Below are 18,419 nucleotides of genomic sequence, written 5' to 3'. Positions count from 1 at the left end.
CAGTTGACAGCACTATGTGAATTCTAATCTTCCTTTAGTATTTTAATCTTGTTTGTGATTTGAAATTTTTACGATACGTGACAAGACTCTGTATTTGCTGTAGGGTAGTGAACAATATAATGCCATGTGAGGGTTGTGGGTGGATCTTCCACTGGACCAATAGTGGTGGGGAATTCCACAGAGAATGGATTGAGTTTCTCCCATGGAACAGTAGGGAATACAGAAGAGTATTGGAAAACATCTGTACCCTTCAGATTAAATTAGATTTTGAGAAATGTGAATTAGATAGAGCTGAGGGGAAAAATACTGTGGAAACAGCGAATAAATGCCAAGCCAGGAGCAAAATGAAAAGAGATCTGCAGTCACATTTGAAATCATATTAGATAATAATTTTGCTTGCTACATGAAGTATTTTAGGAGGAAACTCATCTAGCTATAATAGAAAGAAGAGTGCACCGGGCTGATAGTCATATAACTAATGGTAGTTTGTAAACAAAATGAAGCAGGAAGATAAAGAGTTCTGCTAGTAGGTAGTAGTCATGGGAAGGGTGTAGGCCAAATAGAGAGAAATTAGAATCAGGTTACAAGGTCATAACTACTGTGAAGCCAGTTTTAGGCAGGTAACTGAGGACAGCACTACTATAAAGGGATTTTGATAATGGATATCAGGTGAGGACAGCACTACTATAAAGGGATTTTGATAATGGATATCAGGTAAGGCAGGTAACTGAGGACAGCACTACTATAAAGGGATTTTGATAATGGATATCAGGTAATCATAGCAAGTGAAGAAGGTATCAGCCATTACAGTTTGATGGAGGTTCTGTAGTCCTTGGAAAGTTCAGTCACTGAGTTGCAAGTCCTTTTGTTGATGCCACATTGGGCAACTTGTGTGTTGGTAATCATGAAATGATGATGAGGACAACACAACTATGACCCAGCTAGGAATCAGACTTGGTCCCATAGTGTGGCAGTCAGATGTGCTGACCACTCAGCTAATGGTGCGGACTAAGTGCAGTGGTCATGCTGATAACAGAGGTGGCACACTGTTGTGACAATAGTGCTTTATTCCCATACACAACATCCAGCACATCCACGTAATATAAGGTTCTAAGTGAACTAAGCTCTCTGGAATCCACCCAGGTATTCCACTCAGCACCACATGTGCTCTGGTTAGAGTTGTTACTCATGCTGATGTCCTAGCAGAGATGCATCCCCTCCTGTTTCCATAGTGCAGAGCTCTGGTGGAGAAATAGTCAGTGGGCTTCGTCAACTGGGGAGGGGGGGGGGGGTCAGAAGTGTTTCATAAGCCATGTTGTGACTGGCTGTTGATTTGGACACTGCTGGACCATTTCTCAGTGTTGATCTGACATGCTTGGCTGCAAATCACAGTGGTTTTTCCATTTCTCATCATGGATAGGCTCACAGCAGTCGTTCTGTATACAGGGTGTTACAAAAAGGTATGGCCAAACTTTCAGGAAACATTCCTCACACACAAAGAAAGAAAATATGTTATGTGGACATATGCACGGAAACGCTTACTTTCCATGTTAGAGCTCATTTTATTACTTCTCTTCAAATCACATTAATCATGGAATGGAAACACACAGCAACAGAACGTACCAGCATGACTTCAAACACTTTGTTACAGGAAATGTCCAAAATGTCCTCCGTTAGCGAGGATACATGCATCCACCCTCTGTCGCATGGAATCCCTGATGCGCTAAATGCAGCCCTGGAGGATGGCGTATTGTATCACAGCCATCCACAATACGAGCACGAAAAGTCTATACATTTGGTACCGGGGTTGCGTAGACAAGAGCTTTCAAATGCCCCCATAAATGAAAGTCAAGAGAGTTGAGGTCAGGAGAACGTGGAGGCCATGGAATTGGTCCGCCTCTACCAATCCATCGGTCACTGAATCTGTTGTTGAGAAGCGTATGAACACTTCGACTGAAATGTGCAGGAGCTCCATCGTCCATGAACTGTAGAGCAATGAGTCGCATGTCAACACAAGCACCGAAGTCAACATTACCTTCCTTCAATTAGGCCAACTGGCGGTGAATCTAGGAAGTACAGTACATACTGACGAAACTAAAATGAGCTCTAACATGGAAATTAAGCGTTTCCGGACACATGTCCACATAACATCTTTTCTTTAGTTGTGTGTGAGGAATGTTTCCTGAAAGTTTGGCCGTACCTTTTTGTAACACCCTGTAGATGATATCGTACAAAATGGTGAGGAGGTCAGTGGAGGTGGTTGTACTGAGATTAGTTTGGCATATGTGGCGACAGGGGATGGGGAGGCTGGAATGGCATATCAGTAGGAGGATACAAGCTCTGTGTGATGCAGTGTGCAGTAGCTGTCATTGTGGTAACTGACATTTGTATGTAAGTTTTCAGTCTATTGGCCCATTATTAGTCATGGCATTTGTCCACTATCAGATCACTGTTTACAAGCTTCACAAGCACATTCACTGGATCAGTGTCTCATGTTAAGTTTGATGAAGACTGGCTCCTCTGAGTTTAAATTAGGGACCTGCATTTCAAGCGGTAAATGACCATATGGGTCATTGTCCATTTCTTGAGGGTCCTTGCAATGCACTGCACTGCTGAGTGTTTGCACAGGATCCACACTGGTTTTAGGTGTTTTTGCTTTCTCATTGAGCAAAATGTTCATTGTGTGGGTGTCATGTTTTAACACTCTACACTGGCCAGAGTATTGTGGCTGTTAAGCTGGCTGGATCATATTGTCCCATAGCATTACAAATTACCAATTAATCAGTGCCTAATGCATTAAAACTTTCACCCTGGCATATGAGGTAGGCAGTGGCACCGAAGTGTTGTTGATGTGGCTATCCATTCACTTGACCAGTGCTGGTAAGTCTGCTGGGCCAGAGGGCTGAGTTGGTAGAAAGAATTCTGCCTGAGGTGTGAGTAATTCTTGATACACAATTTCTACTAGTGATCTGTGTAAGTTGTCCTTGAATGCCATGTGAATGCCTAGTAGCACCCAAGGCAAGGCTTCCATCCACTGTCCTCTGTGGCACATGAGTGCAGCTTTTAGGGTTCTCTCTCACTGCTCCACAAGCCCAGCATTCTGAGGGTGGTACGTGGTCATCTAATTATGTGTAATGCCACAAGGTGGCAGAGAGCCTCAAATATCATGGACTGAAATAGTCTTTTCTGGTCTGTCACTATCATTTTAGGGTAGCCAAATCAAGTATCCGATCATTCATGAACACAAGTCACTGACTCTTCTGTAGTATCTTTATTTAGGACTGCTTCCACTCAATGAGAGTCTCTGTCTGTAACTGACAGCAAGCAGGGGGATTATGAGGTCTATATGCTGTTTTGAAAATGTGATTATGGTATATCAAAGTGACCTATTTGACATTGTGTATGATAACCAAATTTGCTGCACTGGCTCACCAGGCAAGTTTGTGTCCAGGCTCAACAGTCATGTTTAATATTCAGCCAAATGAAATGTTCAGTGATGAGCAGTCCTGTTGGTCTAACCCCCAGGAGCACCAGGTTGTTTAATTGACTGGAAGTCATGTGGGGTATAGATGTTGGTACTAGTGACCTAATTTTATTCTGAGATACATCACATAGTATTTGGATATTAGTCAAAGGGGCTGTCCACTGTTCTATGTGGAGACTGGTGAAATCACTGTTAAGTAAGTCTTTAATATCCACATTGTGGCTCTGCTCTTCTGCTAGTTTGTTGTAGTCTAGTTGTACTGAAATAACATAGATCCATGATAGGTAGTAGGAGACTACATTGTTGGCACCACATAGATGACAAATGTCTTGTCATACACTGTGCAATAAGGTTGAGTTGACGTTGACTAATGTCTTTCGAAGGGTGTCATATGCCATCTGCAAGTGGCTTGTGGTCCATTTAAATAACAATGTCTTCCTTCATTATCTTCACTAAAATGTTTGATTGCTTCGTAGACGGTGAGTAATTCATGGTCAAACATGGACCATTTTGACAGTGAGGCCATTCAGTTTTTTTTAGAGAAGAAGCGAAGTAACTGTGCTTCATGCACTACAACTTGTTGTACGAATGCTTCGATGGCTGATTCACCAGCGTCAACTGTGACAGTGAGCGGTGCATTGAGTATTGCATGAACCAAAGTGATCACTCTTGTGAGGCAGTCTTCGGCTAGTTGAATGCTTTCTACACTTTGTCAGTCCACTCTGATATTCTTTTTGCCTGTGAATTCAGACCAGAAAGAGTGTCAGGGAAGGGGCCTGTATTACTGCGGCCTGTGTTTATCTCAGAAGTTGCCAATAATTTTAAAATTGATACAAGTGTACTTTGGTACTAAATCTTTATATGCACATTCATTAAATCTAATAGCTTCAATGTACTTTATAAATTCCGTCTTGCTCTCAAGAACTGGATAGCCTCACCTCTTGCCTAACAGGGCAGTTCTTTGAAGGTTTACATCTTGTAGTGTCACAGCCATGTTGATATATGCGAACTAAAGACTCTAGCTAGCTCTGCTGTTAAATGCTGTAGAATAATACAGGTTATGAACTTTTCATGCCCTAGGCTTATGGTGAAGAAGAACTCCTCAACCTCCTATAACAGCTTAACTCCCTCTCCAAACTAAAATTCATATACATCTACATGCACCCTCCATAATCCATGCTACAATGCATGGTGACAATCAAACAGTTGAAAATCCAGTATGGAATGTAACAATATTATGAAAACCAAAGTTGCCACTCACCACATACCGGAGATGTTGAGTCGCAGACAGGCACAACAAAAAGACTGTCACAAATAAAGCTTTCGGCCAGTAAGGTCTTTGTCAAATATAGATGACAGACAGACAGACACACACACACACACACACACACACACACACACACACACACACACACTTACGCAAATGCAACTCATACACATGACTGCAGTCCCAGGCAACTGAAGTGTGGTTTCAGTTGCCTGAGACTGCAGTCGTGTGTGTGTGTGTGTGTGTGTGTGTGTGTGTGTGTGTGTGTGTGTGTGTGTGTGTGTGTGTGTGTGTGATCTATTTTTGATGAAGGCCTTAACTGGCCAAAAGCTTTATTTGTGACAGTCTTTTTGTCGTGCCTATCTGCAACCCAGCATCTCCATCATGTGTTAAGCATTGTTGGGCGTGGCCGACACTTGGATGGGTGACCATCCGGACCGCCATGTGCTGTTGCCATTTTTCGGGGTGCACTCAGCCTCGTGATGCCAATTGAGGGGCTACTCGACCGAATAGTAGCAGCTCCGGTCAAAGAAAACCATCGTAATGACCGGTAGAGTGGTATGCTGACCACACGCCCCTTCTATCCGCATCCTCAGCTGAGGATGACACAGCGGTCAGATGGTCCCAATGGGCCACTTGGGGCCTGATGACAGAGTGCTTTATGTCATTGGGATTGCTGTCAGCCAGCAAATTATTTTTACATGTCACCCTCTTCACACTGCCACCTACATCTATCTACGGACTGGATCACATGGACATCCCATCACCACAGCATTTTTTGTATAGTAAAAATAACATAAAAGGATTTTCTACATGATAAATCATATTTGCCTCAAGTTTTGATGAAATTGTTCTAGGTATTTCAAAGTCATGAAGTTAACACACACTGATTTTCATATCTATAAATGCTAATGGAAAAAATAAATAAAGGGGGAGATTTCAACAGCACAGTGTACGTCTGAAATATATTGTTTTACTTGTTGATTTTAGGATGGCAATCATTCACCAATCATGATTAACATCCTCACAAAGCAAGGAAGTTGTGTTTTCATTAAAAATAAGTAAAAAAATATCTCTTACAGTTGCAATTGTATCATTATCTTTCAGTGTAATCTCATTGTCCCCAAAGTAAAACTGTCGAATCTGTGCTGAAACTTCCGATTGTTCATCTTTATCTGAGATTCGAAGATCATGAGCAACATAGGCATCAAAATTATCATTCAGATTTTTTACACCATCTTCAGATGCAAATGCTCCATTTGCTGCAAACAGAAAATTAATTTATTAGTGCAGTAGTGAGTATCTCAATAAGACTTCTGCAGTTTATAGAAAATAAATAAATAAAAGCAACTCTTGTACTAAACATGACATGAAACAAAATATAGTCCCACTGACAAGTAATATAATCTAAGTGAAGATTTTTACATGACACAATAATTTAGATATGCTATACATATCTAACCAGTTCCAGTGGATAACTTTTTGTACTTCAAAAATGTAATTGGTGACCATTGCATTTGTGTTTAGAGCTGACAGCATTTAAAGAAGCCATTATATGCACACACGAATTCAGCCATAAATGATTTAACAATTGATAAAAGTACTTTGTTCTGTGTTTTTATGTTCAGTTATATGTTAAGGAACCACTTCTTAGGGAACCTAAAGTTGCAATGATAACACTTTCAGAACACAGAAATTTGACATAAAATGCCTGACAGACAGCAAAGTAAAATTTGAAAATAATCTGAAAAACTTTCTCCTAGATAACTCCTTCTATTCTGTAAAATATTTTGTGTTATTGTAATGTGTGAAAGGTGCTGGGTAGAAATTATCAACTTATATTTGTTTGTCTTAACAAAAATTCTAAATGTTCAGCATGTAGCCATATTTACAAAATATGAGCGCCTGCTGATAAGTAATGCTTCAGAATTTTTTAATTGAAAATTCTTAAAGCTTTTTAAATAAAACAAATGTTATTAACAGTCTACATATTTGCAGCCCTATGCTGCAAGAGGACTCTTAATTTTAGCATGAAACATGGCAGCATGTAATGTCTAGTGAGTGGAACAGTGTGCTGTAATTCAGTTTTGAATTCGAAGAGTTTATCCACAAATGGAGCACTGTCCCTTTCAGCATAACAGTGCCAGACCACATGAGTGCTGCAACACCTGCAACAATGTAATAATTTTTATTTTATTTAAAAAGCCTTAAGAGTTTTCATATAAAAAATTTGGAGGCATAACTTTTCTGTATGCTCTCGTAGTTTTTGATGTGAATGTAAAATGACCCATTTCACATTATTATGATTTATTGTGCAATTGATCTATGGAACATTAAACTAAGTAATTAAGTGTCATAGAAATAATAGCTTATCTTACTTCTAGAAACTCCTCCAGATACCTACTCTTCAGGAAGCAATTCCATTATTTCTAATTTGATAAAAAATAATGGAAAGCATGATTATCATACTAGGACCCAAGAAACCTCTATAAACACAAGAGGAGTTGAACATAAAAATAGGAAGCAGTTAGATTCATGGGTACACATGTATTAAATAACTTGCTGGAGCATGTTAAATGTCTCCTAGGAAATTTAGTGAATTTTAAGACTGTTAAAGTTTAGAAACTTCTGTTGAATGGCTCTACCTACTCCACTGAAGAATATCTTGAAGGAATTCTTATGGCTACGTGTACATCTGCATCTACAACTATAACTACATTCATAATGCAGAAGTCAACTTATGATGTGTGGTGGAGGTTAGTTGGCATACCAATGTTATGTTCCCCCTTCCAGCTCTAGGTGCAAGCAGTGTGGGGACAGAATGACTAATGGGGTGAGCTCACTTAAATTTCTCTAACCTTTGCAAGCTATATGTAGGAGGCATCGGTACAATGGTTGACATGTCTAGAACCATATGATCTTGGAATTTTAACGGTAAACTGTACTGTGATGCACAGTGCCTTTCTTCTAGTGGATTTCCATGGTGCTTTTTAACTTGCTAAATGAATGTGTGATGAAATACACAATTCTTTTTTGAGTGCACTGTAATACTCTAGTTAATAATACCTGATAAGACTGATAATCAGTACTCGAGTATTAATCTACTGAGGGTTTTGTAAGCTGCCTCTTTTGAAAGTGGACTGCAACTTCTTGAGGATTCTTACAGCGAATCTCAGGTTGGCATATGCCTTTCATATGAAGAGTTTTATCTAGTTGCTTCACTTTAAATCATTCCACATGCATACCTCCAGATATTTAATACATGTGACCATTTCCAGTGATCATTCAACAATCATATAATCAAACTACAGTAGATCTTGCCACATGTTTATACGTAATAAGTTATAGTAAACAGCCATCTTCTATGAAACTTTTTCAGGGCAGATCCTTAAGCTACTTCTACATCTGAAGATTTCTCTCCGGTAAGAATGAAACAATCTGTCCTGTTCAAAACAAACTCTACAATATAACCATAAAGCTGGCCTGATATTCCATACACTATTTTACCTGGAAATACCAATTAAAAACAAATGGATAGATAAAAGATCTACTCACCAAGTGGCAGTAGGAGGACACACATGTAAAATAAAGGCTTTTACTAATGCAAGCTTTCAGAGCCAGTGGCTTCTTCTTCTGGTAGAAAGGCTGAAGGGGAAGGAAGAGGGGTGAAGTGAAAGGAACTGGAGAGGTTTAGGAAAAGGGGTAGAGTTTGTGAAGGTCACCCAGGACTCTGGGTCTGGGGAGACTTATCAGATGGGATGAAAAGGAAAGACTTGTCAGACCTGAGATATATTAATATTGATGTCCCCCAGGGAAGTTTATTGGACCCAGATCTCTTCCTTATATATATGTAAATGATTTCACACAGTGTGTCAGGTAAGTAGAAAAAGATACTGTTTGCTGATGACAGTACTGTAGTGATTACAGACTAAAAATGCAATACAGTTGACAGACAAATGCAATGGAGCTCTCAGAGATGTTCACAACTGGTCATTGCACAATATAGTAACTTTAAATGTGAAAAAGAAAAACTTTATAAACTTCTGACTAAAAAAACCCAATGATACTACACTGAAAGTAAACAATGATGTACTAGATAGTGTAACTGATACCATATTCTTGGGGAGGAATGTAGACTGTCAGTTGGAATTGACAGACCATGTGAGCCTTTTACCCTCAGCATGCAAAACCTTGCACCAGTGTACAGTATCTCATTCCTCAAAGTAGCCTACTTTGGATATATCCATTCTACCCTCAATTATGGGATACATTTTTGGGGATGAAGTGCTGTGAAGATGCAAACTGTTTTCAAGATACAGGAAAGACTTGTATGAATGGCAGTAACAGGGAACACTGTAAAGAATAATTCATAAAGCTAGAAATTCTGACAGTCCTATGTGAATACACCTATCACAACATAATGTACTCCCTTCGTCAGAAAAGTTCCAGGACCAGATTTTTCATTTCTGAATTTGTAATATTAAAAAGGAACAAGCATTGTTTTTATGTTACCTGGTATGCGTGCATCCTTGAAATGACCTTAATCGTGGTTCTCGACAAACTCACTAGGTGGCAGGCCTGTGCCTAGCAACACACTGTTTGGGTTCTTGGTGCACTAGTACAGTGACACAACATATCCTGATTGTGAGCAAAGAGTGAACATTAAGTCCTGTGTTAAACTCAGGAAAACCCCTGGTGAAATGTGGGCAACGATTAAGTAAGCATAAGGAGGAGAGGCACTTTCAAGAAGTCCTGTTTTTGAGTGGCACAAAAAGTTTTGCGAAGGCAGAGATTCAGTGCAAGGTGATCCAAGAACTGGTCATCCACCTACAGCATGTACCAATGCAAATATGGAGCATGTAGGCAGTTATTCCTAGAAAACTGTCATAAAATTGTGTGTGCAATATCAGAAGAACTTAATTTGAATCATGATGTGTGTCATAAAATTTTATGCAAAGATTTATGGAAACAGAAACTTGTCCCTCACACACTAACAGACAAACAGAAAGAGGTAAGATGAAGAATTTCTGCTGATCTACTGGATAGAGCCACATGGGATCCCACTTTTCTGTCAAAGATATTGCTGAGGATGAAAGTTGTTACCAGCATGACCATAACATGAAGTGTCAAAGTGCTGAATGGCAGAGTCCTGGATTACCAGCCTTGAATAAAGTCAAATGACAACCTTTGAGAATAAGGACAATGTTTATAAAATACTTTGATAGTAAAGGATTGGTTCATGATGAGAATATTCCTCAAAGTCAAACATTGAACCAAACTCTTTACATCAAATCTTGAAACATTTGTGAGAAGCAATTCATTATTGCCCCCATTTGTGGCATTCTCAGGACTGGTGCTAACTGCAGAACAGTTATCTGTTACCGAATATCTGGCCAGACACTGTGTTATTGCCATCACACATCTGCAATATTTGCCTGACCTCTTGTGGCTATTTTCTTGTTTACATGAGTGAAAAGGCGACTGAAAGGAAAGCTTCATCAAAATATCACAGACATCCAATGGGCTCTGTTGAATGATCTTACTAGCATCACAGTTTAAAAATTTCCGGCTTGCTTCCAAGACCTCTGGAAACGTTGGTTACTCTGTGTGTATATAGTCGAGAGGACTATTTCAATATGAGCTATGGTCATTACTTGGTCAGTGCAATTTTCTATTTTTTAAAAAGTCCTGTCCTGGAACTTTTCTGACACTCTATGTGTATATAGTCGAGGGGACTACTTCAATATGAGCTATGGTCATTACTTGGTAAGTGCAATTTTCTATTTTTTAAAAAGTCTTGTCCTGGAACTTTTCTGACAAAGGGAGTATATAAGAAAAAATCTTACACTTCTGTGTGATTACGTCTATCACAACTTTATATAAGAAAAAATTTTAATCAGTACACCACAAACAGCACAGTACGTGACCATGGAACCAAATCCACTGTATACATCCAAACATAAGAAACAAATCAAATCTCAAGGTAGTACATTATACTATGGAATAAAATTGTACAACAGATTGCTTGGTGATGTCCATACAATGCATATTGTTCTATGGATAAATAAATAAATAAGATGAATCATTCAATCAATATCCATTAGACAAGGGGGTGGAACTATACTGAATGATTTTAGGAAGACAAGGAACAGGTAATCAATTTGGGTGCTGTTATCTGCTGTCTTTTTTGCAACTATTTTGACTATCACATACTATGGAATAAAATTGTACAACAGATTGCTTGGTGATGTCCATACAATGCATATTGTTCTATGGATAAATAAATAAATAAGATGAATCATTCAATCAATATCCATTAGACAAGGGGGTGGAACTATACTGAATGATTTTAGGAAGACAAGGAACAGGTAATCAATTTGGGTGCTGTTATCTGCTGTCTTTTTTGCAACTATTTTGACTATCACAATTTGATTTCCTCTTCATTCTTTGGTTTTAGGGTAGGTTTTTCTACAGTAAATACAGTACAAATGCTTGTTGCAGATATTCTTGATGGTTTTCAGACAATTCCTTCACTTGTGCCTTACTTCTAGATCTCACTGTGCCACAGAAAATACTCATATGTAAGCTATAGTGCTACAGTACCAAGAATAATGGACTGGCACTAACACACTTTCAAGTCACATTAATGTGACCACCCCCTGTGACTGACATCAATGTGAAATAACGACTCACAGATGGCAGGTGGCAGCACTAGCAGTGGGGTATACGTAAAGTGTGTCAGGGAGAGAAGGGGTTGGGGTTGCAAAACAGTGCAGTCATTGTTGTAATACCACATAAATGAAGCAATTTATCTGACATCCAAAAGAACATGATCACTGGCTTTCTGTCCAAGGGTAGGAGCATTTCTAGAATGGTTAAGTTTATAAACTTGTTGTGTGCCACTTTTATAAAAATGTACTGCACATGGCAAAATGGCGCTCTCCAAAACTGGCACTGAGGCAGCTGTGGTGCATCATGGGCCATAGATAATGTGGCTCAGTGATGAGTGTAGAGACATGTACAGGCAAATAGAAGTACAACTGTTGAGCAGCTTACTGTCCAGATGAACCAAAGGTTTACCAGCAGCATCTCTTCAATTCTTGTTCAATGAATGTTGCTTCACAGCAGGTGCCTGGTTCACTGACTGCTGTTCATCTCTGACAAAGGCTGGAATTTGCATGAAAATATTGCAACTGAACATACACTGAGTGGCAAAGATGGCCTTTTCAGATGATCATGTTTTATGCTCCATTGGGAATGAAAAGTTTGAAAGCAAATACTCTGCCACAATCATTGGAAGGGTCTAGGATGGTGGAGGGAGTTTTATGGTATGGGAATGTTTTCATGAATTCCCTTGGTGATGTTGTCATTCTGGAAGGCGTGATGGATCAACATAAGTAAGCATCTGCCCTTGGGGACCATGTACACCCCTACATGCAGTTTGTTTCTCCTCAGCATGAGCCGGCTGCAGTGACTGAGCAGTTCTAGGTGCTTCAGTTCGGAATCGTGCTGCTGCTACAGTCACAGGTTTGAATCCTGCGTAGGGAATGGATGTGTGTGATGTCCTTAGGTTAGTTAGGTTTAAGTAGTTCTAAGTCTAGCAGACTGATGACCTCAGATGTTAAGTCCCAAAGTGCTTAGAGCCATTTGAACCTTCCCCCCCCCCTCTCAGCATGATGGTATCTACTGGAAGGACTTTGCAACATGTCATACAGCTCTTACTGAACATGCGTGGTTCAAAGAACACCAGGATTAGTTTACCTTACTTTCCTGGCCACAAAACTGCTCAGATTTAAACTCAGTTGAGAATCTGTGGGACCACCTCAATCAGGTTACTCATGCCCTGGATCACATTGTGTGGAATAACTATTCTTCCAAGTTCCCATTTTTCTTCTGAAAATGTAGTACAACAACCTTAAAAGAAATGGCAACACATTGTTGAAATAGTGTAGTCTAGTCCTACTTCTAACACAGGGTGACTTTCTGCTCATACCAATGCACCATGAACAGCTCTGTGCCAGATGAGATGTGCAAATTTTTGTGGTTTCAAAAAGATAAATTATTTAGAGTGAAATAACAGTTAGTTTAGTGCAGATTACTCATCAAACATAGATATTAGTGTGTTTTTCAAGCTTCCTATTAAAGGTTTCAGTGTTCTTATTAGTGGTAAAATGTTAGTGTGATTTTAAGGCAGCACCGCTGTTTCTCTTTGGTTTGAGTTAACTTATGTTTGTAAACTGCTTTGGTTTTTTTGCTTATTCTCATTGTGTGTTATTGTCATCAGGCATTGACTGTAAGCTATTACATTTTTAAATAAACTTTGTACAAGCTTACTTATAATAAAGCTTAATGTACTGTGCCTGATTAAATGTTACAGCCCCATGTGCTTATGTCTGTTTTTCAATGCAGTGGTAGAGTGTTTTGGTGATATTATGAGTAACAGCCTAGTTCATAAGTAAGGTGCTAGGGAGCATATGTGTGATAAGAGAGAATTGTTTAAGAAACTGGACCAGGTGAAAGCTCAATGAAAGTTACTGTGGGTGATGGTAAACTTCTTCATGAGGCTGGGTGTGGTACTGTGGAACTGCATGTAGGGAATGGGGTTAAAGTTATCAAAACAGTACTTTAGTGGACTGCTTTTTTGTGCCGGAACTGAAATTAAATCTGTTTTCTGTAGGAGCTGTGTTGGATGAAGGTACCTGTTTAGCGCCAAAGAAGGAAAAATACAAATCCTTGAACAGTAGAAGTGAAGTTCATGCATCAGTAAAATGTATCATATGTTATTTTCCCTAAACAGACTGCGGTAAGAACCATAAATGATTACTCTGATGGCTGCAGATAAAATGCAGTCTTTGGTTGACAATAATGACGCTAGTGACCTTTCATCAGTCAATACTAATAGTGGTCAGGTAAATTCGTCTAATTATGTTGAAAATTTGAGTCTCTGACATAAAAAGTTCTGCCATAATAGCATTGTGCATGCAAAAGAATTATTGTCACATAAAGTAGTGGACTTCACTGATGAGTTTGTCAGTTGTGAGGAGTGTTTGGCAGATAAACAACATTTTTTTTCCTTTCTACATCAATTCATAAATTCATAAAGAGCTAATGCCGACTTCATGCAAACATCTGCAGACTGAGGGAAATGCATTCGTAGGATGCCTACTCAGATTATTTCAAAGTATTCTTTATGAACAGAGGCATGAAGTTAAAGGTTTGACCAAGAACTTTATTGCAAAAGCTGAGAGAGAAAATCAAAAATAATGTACTGGAATGTATCAGTACTGACTCAGGTACATTGTGAGTGAAAATGGCATAACCCATCAAAAAATAGATGCTCCATATAAACATCACAGCAAAATGGAAGAGTTGAGAGAGAAATGTGCACCTTGGTTGAAGCTCCTTGGTCACAGAGGTAAGGAATGCCCAGACATTTCTGGTCTGATGTGCTTAACTTGTGGCTTATGTGCTAAATTAATCTGGTCCAAGTCCTGTCGAAGGTAAAACTTCTTCTGGAACCTTTTAAGGCAGGTTGGTTAATTTGGGGTAGGGGACCAAATAGCGAAGTCTAGTCCCATAAGGTTAAGGAAGTCTAGGGGAGGAAGTCACTGTGGCCATTTGAAAGAACATCCTGGCATTTGCCTGAAGCGATTTAGGAAAATTGTGGAAAACCTATGCTGGACATGGGTTTCAACTGTTGTCTTCCCAAATGTGAGTCCAGTGTGCTAACCACAGCGCCACTTCAACTGGTTATTACGTCAGAGAATCACCTTTAGAGGATTTGAAAATACACTCCTGGAAATGGAAAAAAGAACACATTGACACCGGTGTGTCAGACCCACCAAACTTGCTCCGGACACTGCGAGAGGGCTGTACAAGCAATGATCACACGCACGGCACAGCGGACACACCAGGAACCGCGGTGTTGGCCGTCGAATGGCGCTAGCTGCGCAGCATTTGTGCACCGCCGCCGTCAGTGTCAGCCAGTTTTCCGTGGCATACGGAGCTCCATCGCAGTCTTTAACACTGGTAGCATGCCGCGACAGCGTGGACGTGAACCGTATGTGCAGTTGACGGACTTTGAGCGAGGGCGTATAGTGGGCATGCGGGAGGCCAGGTGGACGTACCGCCGAATTGCTCAACACGTGGGACGTGAGGTCTCCACAGTACATCGATGTTGTTGCCAGTGGCCGGCGGAAGGTGCACGTGCCCGTCGACCTGGGACCGGACCGCAGCGACGCACGGATGCACGCCAAGACCGTAGGATCCTACGCAGTGCCGTAGGGGACCGCACCACCACTTCCCAGCAAATTAGGGACACTGTTGCTCCTGGGGTATTGGCGAGGACCATTCGCAACCATCTCCATGAAGCTGGGCTACGGTCCCGCACACCGTTAGGCCGCCTTCCGCTCACGCCCCAACATCGTGCAGCCTGCCTCCAGTGGTGTCGCGACAGGCGTGAATGGAGGGACAACTGGAGACGTGTCGTCTTCAGCGATGAGAGTCGCTTCTGCCTTGGTGCCAATGATGGTCGTATGCGTGTTTGGCGCTGTGCAGGTGAGCGCACAATCAGGACTGCATACGACCGAGGCACACAGGGCCAACACCCGGCATCATGGTGTGGGGAGCGATCTCCTACACTGGCCGTACACCACTGGTGATCGTCGAGGGGACACTGAATAGTGCACGGTACATCCAAACCATCATCGAACCCATCGTTCTACCATTCCTAGACCGGCAAGGGAACTTGCTGTTCCAACAGGACAATGCACGTCCGCATGTATCCCGTGCCACCCAACGTGCTCTAGAAGGTGTAAGTCAACTACCCTGGCCAGCAAGATCTCCGGATCTGTCCCCCATTGAGCATGTTTGGGACTGGATGAAGCGTCGTCTCATGCGGTCTGCACGTCCAGCACGAACGCTGGTCCAACTGAGGCGCCAGGTGGAAATGGCATGGCAAGCCGTTCCACAGGACTACATCCAGCATCTCTACGATCGTCTCCATGGGAGAATAGCAGCCTGCATTGCTGCGAAAGGTGGATATACACTGTACTAGTGCCGACATTGTGCATGCTCTGTTGCCTGTGTCTATGTGCCTGTGGTTCTGTCAGTGTGATCATGTGATGTATCTGACCCCAGGAATGTGTCAATAAAGTTTCCCCTTCCTGGGACAATGAATTCACGGTGTTCTTATTTCAATTTCCAGGAGTGTATTTGGGGTTTGTGTGTCTGTCCTTCTACTCAAAGAAAAGAGATTGAAACTAGATCCTAAGTACAAGATGGCTTATTTATCAGTTATGATGATGATGCGAAAGGGTACAGAGTATTTGTACCTTTCACAAAGAAAATTGAGGTATATCAATATTTAGGTTTCTTGCCACCAGCAAACTGATATTCCTGTAATAGATCAGATACTACTTGTTGTGATGAAGAGAACGTAGACAAAATTTCAAAATGAAAGGGGCAGGAAGGATAAATGACAATTTAGGTTGTGGAAGAAAATAGAAGTCAGGTTAGAGAAGAACAAGAAGTCAATTTCTCTTGAGGATGCAGAGGAAAATTCAGATGATGAGCATGTAACAATATTATTAATAGGATAGTTGCTACTCACCATATAGCGGATATGCTGAGTTGTAGATAGGCACAACAAAAAGACTGTCACAAAATAAGCTTTTGGCCAATAAGGCCTTTGTCAAAAATAAACAACACATACATATATATACACACACACACACACACACACACACACACACACACACACACACTCACACACAACTCATGCAAACACAACTCACACACACATGACCACAGTCTCTACATGCAGCAACAGCAGTGCATGATGGGAGAGGCAAGTGGGTGAGCATAAGTAGGAGGCTGGGGTAGGGAGGGTGAGGGATACCCGGGTAGTGGTGGGGGATCATGAAGTGCTGTTGTGGAGCATGCAGGGATGAGGTGGAGAGAGGGTAGGACATCTAGGTGCTCTTGGGAGGTTACGTGGAGGGCAGGGAAGAGAGAAGGGGGAGGGGGGCGTTAGTGGAAAAGTAGAGAAGAAAAAAGACTGGGTGCATTTTTAATGAAATAGTGTTTTCCATTCTTACCCTCTTACACTGATGAATGATGTTTGTGGAAGCTAAAAATGTAGTTTAAGTTGTTGTTAAGTATAGAACATCCCACCGCACATGCCCTTCTTAAATTTAAGTGCAGATTCATGTAAAAGAAGTCATCTTGGCAAATGAGCAAGGCATTATGGCAAATGTGCATCTCCACCTGCTGAGGAGGCCCACTTATGCTTTGGCATCACAGCTTGGTTGTGCTGTGGAAGTCAATGAGAATAGGGGCACTGGCAAGAATATGAATGACGGAACAACTGTAGAATCATGATGAGAAATGTTGTTTGGTCTCTAATGTCAAAGCATGGTACATACATGTTATGCTCTATCGTGAGCTACAGGATGTGAGTGATTTGCATCACCTGCAACTGTAAAAGTAATTGTACAATGGAGACATTGATGTTAGTACAGAAGAGTTAGCACAAACCTGATAACATAATTTTAGTAGCTTAAATAGATCAGAGCTCTCTTTTAGCAACCACATCTATTGGAAAAGAGAAAAAGTCACATGGTATGGTTTAGTGGCACTGCAGAGCAGGTCCACTACAGAAATTCACTTCACAACTAGTGATCATAAATTATTTGGATTTGACACACATGCAACTAGGTGACAGATAGCACATGAATGCAAACCAGTGACACCAATGACACCCCAAGTTCCAAGTGCAGCACATCAATTTAACTGTTATGAAGCAAATTTCTATCTGTAAGATGGCAAACTATTGAATTTGATGCAAAACTTCAGAATTGCAAAATTTGCAGTGTCTGTTGCAACATATGTTGGCTAATGACAAATAAATATGGCTCCTGAGGCAATGAGCCTGTTAAGATTTCTGATTTCAATGTTTTGTCCATCTTTAACATTTGATTTCATCAGATTTATATTCTATCCTCTCCAAAATCAGCATCTAATTTATTTTATCTAAGGAGGGGCTTCTCCTACCTAAGACACCAACATGTGCACTCCACATGGACTTTGATTCTCTAGTAGACACTTTCATGGTATAGTCAATGCCTGTCCCGCTGTTTTATACCCAAAAATGTCAAGAAATCTGCATCCTACAGCATCATAGTTTTGCCTGAACATCTTGTTTAAGCTTTCTGTTGAGCTCCAAACCAAGGACTGCAATCAGCATGCTAGCTCAGATTTCACCCAATGTGAGAGGTTAGCTGCCTTCACCAACTTAGTCATTCCCTGTTGGAATTGGGGAAGCATCATTTGTGCTGATGTGGGCCACACTTCACAAACTTGTTACTGGCTGTATCCAGTGCATTAAACAGCCATTGTCTGATGCTCTCTACATCCAGAAACCACAATGCACACTTGCCTTCCTGTCATGCTTGCTATTTTCCTGATGGGCTCCATCACCCATCTTACATTTCACATCTCCATGTCCAGCAAACACACTCTCTGCACTTGTCCAGAACCTTTAGGAATATCATATGACTATACCATGGCCCAAAATATGAGGCATCCTGTACTGTCTCAGTGAAATTCTAAGATATATGTAAAACTTCATGATGTATCACAAGACTGACACAACACTGGGACAGGGCA

At 40.8% G+C, this 18,419-nt stretch overlaps 1 protein-coding gene across 1 annotated transcript in view; it reads right to left on the bottom strand.

The window, feature by feature from the left end:
- Window positions 1–18,419, bottom strand: part of LOC124775646 (esterase FE4-like) — an 83,350-nt gene that overhangs the window by 10,050 nt on the left and 54,881 nt on the right. Inside the window, exon 8 of the mRNA XM_047250474.1 lies at window positions 5,832–6,013. Within this exon, the coding sequence (XP_047106430.1) occupies window positions 5,832–6,013 (182 nt within the window). The remainder of the gene's footprint in view (window positions 1–5,831; window positions 6,014–18,419) is intronic.

This window comes from Schistocerca piceifrons, chromosome 2, assembly GCF_021461385.2.
Source record: "Schistocerca piceifrons isolate TAMUIC-IGC-003096 chromosome 2, iqSchPice1.1, whole genome shotgun sequence".
Taxonomy (NCBI): domain Eukaryota; kingdom Metazoa; phylum Arthropoda; class Insecta; order Orthoptera; family Acrididae; genus Schistocerca; species Schistocerca piceifrons.
The sequence above is the reverse complement of the archived record's forward strand: the minus strand, read 5'-3'. Positions and strand labels throughout refer to the sequence as shown.